Source organism: Mesitornis unicolor, unplaced genomic scaffold (assembly GCF_000695765.1).
Source record: "Mesitornis unicolor isolate BGI_N332 unplaced genomic scaffold, ASM69576v1 scaffold24331, whole genome shotgun sequence".
NCBI lineage: Eukaryota > Metazoa > Chordata > Aves > Mesitornithiformes > Mesitornithidae > Mesitornis > Mesitornis unicolor.
Genome location: NW_010163478.1, coordinates 6,423 through 11,749, shown reverse-complemented (window position 1 = coordinate 11,749; position 5,327 = coordinate 6,423). Strand labels below are relative to the sequence as shown.

Sequence of the window (5,327 nt, the reverse complement as noted above, 5' to 3'; positions counted from 1 at the left end):
CATTCCTGCAGCTCAGAAAGCCAACTGTATCCTGGGCTCCACCAAAAGAAGTGTGGCCTGCAGGTCAAGGGAGGTGATTCTCCTTCTCTGCTCCACTTTGTGAGACCTCACCTGGAGTACTGCATCCAGCTCTGGGTCCTGCAACATAAAAAGGACATGAACGTGTTGGATTGAGTCTGGAGGAGGGCCATGAAAAGATGATCAGAGGGCTGGAGCACCTCCCCTATGAAAAAAAGTTGAGAGAATTGGGATTGTTCAGCTTGGAGAAGAGAAGGCTCCAGGGAGACCTTATGGCAGCCTTAGAGTATCTGAAGAGGGCCTACAGGAAAGATAGGGAGGGATTTTTTACAAGGTCTTGTAGTGATAGGATGAAAGGTAACAGTTTTAAACTGAAAGAGGGTAGATTTAGATTAGATATAAAGAATTCTTCACTATGTGGTGGGACACTGGAACAGGTTGCCCAGAGAAGTTGTGGATGCCCCCTCCCTGGAAGTGTTCACGGCCAGGTTGGACAGGGCTTTGAGCAACCTGGTTGAGTGGTGGGTCACTCTGCCCATGGCAGAGGGGTTGGACTGGATGAGCTTTAACGTCTCTTCCAACCCAAACCATTCTGATACTACAATTTCTCAGGAGGTTGGCCTCCACTGAAGTTACACGTAGCAAGCCAGTAGTCCCCAGTTATAGGGCTATGTATGTTATTACAGCACGCTTCTTAGCAAGTTTTGTATCTGTGATGAAGGTTTGTCGTCTTTTCCATTGTAAATGCCTGGCTTAGAAAGCTTAAGCTTTTGTTAACAATGAATTATCACTGCTGGTGAAAAGTTTCTGGCTCCGAGTCACTTTAATGAAAAGTTTCTTCAATTTCTCTTCTGGTCTTAAGTTGTTGGGAAGATTATTCTTTTGTGTTTATTTTTTTCACCATACTGCAGCAGTGGATAGATCTTTTACTTGGGAAAGTCATGGGGCCTGTCAAAAGTGTTGAGGGAGACAAGTTTAAGGGGATATATGAAGGTAATTGCCGGGAATCGGACTGTCATCCTGCACAGCCAAGTACTCCTACTAACCCCAAAACGTATTCTTGATTTTGAATAGCAAGGCTGTTCTCTGATATTTTTATCCCAAGACCTGCAAAGAGCTCTGCCCTTTGCATGGCTTGGCTCTACAAACCCAAACTGGGCTTCATGGGAAGAAAAAAGATGATGTTTCAGGACGCTGTCCGTTCTCTGTGCAGAGAAGGTCACTTTTCTGTCTCACACAGGTGAAACCTGCAGAGGGGCCATGGATGTATCTGTGTTTCCAAAATTATCATGAGCTCTGCCATGGTAATACTGCTGGGCTCTTGTTTGGATGGAAGCAAGAATCCTTTGGATACAAAAGGAAGAAGTTGGTGTGGCAGAGGCTGCTTTAACTTCTGAAACCACTTCAGAGGAGTTGGCTCTGCAGTCAGCGGAGAAGGGAGGAGCCTTTAAAACTGTCACTAAAGGTCCCAAAGTAAAAATTGCATTGACTATTCTGTATCTGCAGCAACTAAATCAAATTCACCTTTGGTCCTTTTTTGAGAGATGAGGTAGGAGCTAGAGATCTTCCTTTTTCACAGATGAGGTAGGAGCTAGAAATGTCCCTTTCTTGCTTGGTGACAGGAAGACCCATACTGTCCAGAAACTGTTTCACAATTTACTGAATCAAATTTTTTTTCTATGGATGTTGTCCTAGTACCAGTACCTGATCCCATCACACATGCAGTAGGTGGCATCACACATGCAGTAGGTGGAGGTTTTGTGTTGTCTACTGTAAGCTCTGAGTTAAGTTCCAATATCCTTTAGAATTGCAAAGGGAAAATTAAAAGCCTCAGTACCACATTCCTTCAAAAATGGTTTCAACTGGTCTACAGTTAGGGTGTATCAAGACAAGAGGCAATTGGAGTATAAAGTATCATTGTTTGTACTTGGAAATTAATTAATGTTGGCTAGTATTTAAAATGGAAAGTGAAAAAGCTCGATGTGGAGAAGGGGAGGTTAAAGGTTTCTTTACTTGTGATTCCTTGGAAAAGACAGTATTCTCAGAAGGTTAAACAGAGCTGTTTGTGGCGTATTTGAATAACACTTCAAGTACTAAAGAGGTGACACATTTCAGGAAAGGCTATCACTCACTGAAATTCGTGGTGGTTTTGGTCTTATTTTACTGAATTGTAACACGTGAACTAAAATAGATGTTTCTAGAACTATTATTTAACAGGAGAATGAAGGAAGGAGACTGCTTCTAACTCTTCTCATTGTTTTATAGATTAGAAGTACAAACTGTTTTTCGTGATTTATTTTATGCAGTTCAACATATTATGTATTATTTTATTTTTCCCTAAGAAACTAAAAGAAGCATACTATCAACAGAAATTTAGATGTCTTTCCAAGTGCTGTATGCATAGTATAAAAAATGCAAGAAGTCCATGCAGGGGACAGTTCACACTGTAAATGCATAAGGGGTCCTGGAGCACAGATGGTGTAAGCAACTGTTTTGATACAACCTGGGGAGTTTGTTTTAAGACTAGCAGAGATAACGCAGTATTGGGGATAGCCTGAGGACGTAACAGGGTAAAGTCTGTAGGAGGAGGGGATTTTTTTTAGACTGACTGGCATAGTGAGAAGAGCTTGGGGGCTGTAGGCACTTTACTATTTCTGAAGTAGAAGCAACAGATTGAAAAACAGCTGGAGAGGACTCGCTCCGAGCTTGCTGGTTCCAAAGGGAAGTTAGGTGGTATCTGTGAGGCAGAGGGGTGGTAAGGTGCGATTTTCTTGGTGAGAGAGAGAGGTGACTTACAGCCTGTGCCACTTGGAGAGACTTGTTTGAAAGGAGGGAGGTTGTTGTATAAAACTGGTAAACATACTGAAACTGGTTTTTGATACCCGGTAGAATTATGGATTTTAGTTTCTAGGCTGCCCCTAGGTGTTGTGACCCTTGAGGACCTTCAGGTCTCTTGACAGCCAGGACTGTGAGGTCGGAGACCAGGGTCAGAGCAGTGATTTTGTAAGAAACAGTTGCCAGCTTGTTTTGAATCTGAAATTGAAACTGAGCTGAAATCTCCCGAGTTCTTGCCTAGTGCTTTATTTATATGACTGTTCTTCCTCCCAGATGAAGACTAGGAACAGTTCAAATGTCAGTCCTAGCCAACTGTAAGAAACTAATAATGTGCAGCTCAGTTAGTGTAAAGAAAGCTTGACATTTTGGTAAGGAAGCTCAGCCAGACCTAAATAAAGAACATGATTCCTCTTTGTAATACCAGATGCCCAAATAAAAATAGAAAAACTTCATCAACTTTCTTTCAAACTCTATAAGCTCCTCTAAAATGTGTCCTGCTAAAATTTTTAATAATCCAAACCAGTGCTCCCTCAGACAATCATTGAGTTCATATTGGGGTAGAATTAATAAGTAGTTTTAAAGTAAATTTTTCCAGCGTAGTTTATGTAAAATTAGAATAAATAGTTATCAGTGCATAATCTTTTCAGTTTTGAAATCGTAAGAAACAGTTCAGAACTGGATGGAAAAAATAACTTCATCAATTATGATCAAATCACCTGCGTGCACCTTGTGTCTCATGCCTATCATTTCTTGCCCTTGTTTTATGACTATTATTTAGGATATAAGGAAGAAGAATTCAGCTGGCCCTCATACCTAAAGGTTTGCAAGGCTCAAGCTGCTCCTAAATCACTGTTTGAAAACCAGAATGCAGTAAGTACTCACTTTTACTAATGGTGTGGAAAGTTGCTTATGTGTGTGGCAGAAACTGACAGCATGTTTCAGTGATGGCAGGCTTGAGACCTGAAATTTAGGATAAGAATGTTTACAACAAATTCGATAACAATCTCCAGTTCGCCTCTGCAATTCCGAGCCATTAATTTTTTACTAATCTGTTTAAACATCTGATCTGGCACATTCAGAAATGATACATTAAATGAAATTTAAGACTTTTTGCTAGTACTGTGTCTCATACCATAATGTGGAACAAGCACGATCGTTCAGAGTATCTAAGAGTTAAAAACCAATACATTTAGTTGTACTTGCTTCTTTAAGGCTTTTTTCTTTCATGAGCCATGAGTCTGTGTTTGAGCATTTCTCATGTCAACTAATTAGGCTACTGCCACTCTGTTGGGGCAGCTAATTGGGAAACATGGAAATGACATGAATATATTCATTGTGGACACCGGGGAGAGTTCTGGATTTATAGTATTTATCTTCAATTAATTGTCTTTCTGTATGTAGACAGTGATTCCATCGGGATTTCGAGTGGGAATGAAGCTGGAAGCCGTAGACAAGAAGAACCCGACTTTCATTTGTGTTGCTACGGTAACAGACATGGTGGACAATCGTTTTTTGGTTCATTTTGACAACTGGGATGAGAGTTACGACTACTGGTATGATGTTTTTGTTTTGTATCCTGGTGAGACATATCAGAAATGTGTTAGCTTTAAGCACTGTTTTCTGTGATGCTTCCCAGACTGTCGATACAGTTACCATACCGACTTTTGCCAGATTTGTAATTACTGCCACCAAGGTACATCTCAGCGGCAGACCAGAGGAATCCAATTTCCCGTGTTAGGTTGCACATAAAAAATTTCCAGAGATTGTGCTGAATGAGTGTACACGTGTGCTGGAGTTGTGGATTAATTTCTTCTTTCAGTTACTTAATATCTCTGAGGTTGATATCCTTAGTGAAGAACATGCACCATGATAATGTGACTGTACTTGGTTTACATGTAGTTGTAAATTGAAAGAAAGGCTGCATTTTTTCATAAGATTCTTGACCCACTTATGTTGTTCAGACTGAACCTTATCCATCTTCTGTAAGGCATCAGGATAGTGGCAAAACCTGGTTTTAGTCTTATGTGTTCTACATTCCTCTGAAAATTGGGATCCTGCTATCCTGATGTATATCAGAGATGACCTTTCTGCATGTTGTATGGTGGAGGGGCTTCTTGTATCTCTGCAGAAAAGTTAGTGGATGGAGCAGAGCATACAATGAGCATAAGGGTGCTGAAGGAAATTCAGACTTTGGCTGTCACAGTGCGGGTTTGTATTTGCACTTGCATCTTCTTTTGACAGATCATTTAGAGCAAAGTAATATACATAACATTATTTGAAGAGTAAGTTACTGCAGAACAGGTACAGCATTGTAAGCCTCTGTCTTGAGTTCAGCAGTAGCAACTTAATTGTATAGCTGAGTCTGTAAAACTAAATGAAGAAAGGGTTTTTTTAATCTGTATTTGATGACTGCTTAGGCACTATCTCAGTAAGAGTGATGTGAAAGTATTATGTAACTTCAAAACCTTGTGAGT

General features: G+C 40.5%; 1 protein-coding gene across 1 annotated transcript in view; it reads left to right on the top strand.

Moving 5' to 3' along the window:
• The window catches only part of LOC104548072 (lethal(3)malignant brain tumor-like protein 3), a gene marked incomplete at its 3' end in the record, with an annotated part of 30,680 nt that extends 26,248 nt beyond the window's left edge, over positions 1-4,432 (top strand). The window contains exons 9-10 of the mRNA XM_010193986.1: positions 3,632-3,723; positions 4,255-4,432. Of these exons, the coding sequence (XP_010192288.1) occupies positions 3,632-3,723; positions 4,255-4,432 (270 nt within the window). The remainder of the gene's footprint in view (positions 1-3,631; positions 3,724-4,254) is intronic.
• Positions 4,433-5,327: the final 895 nt, after the last annotated feature.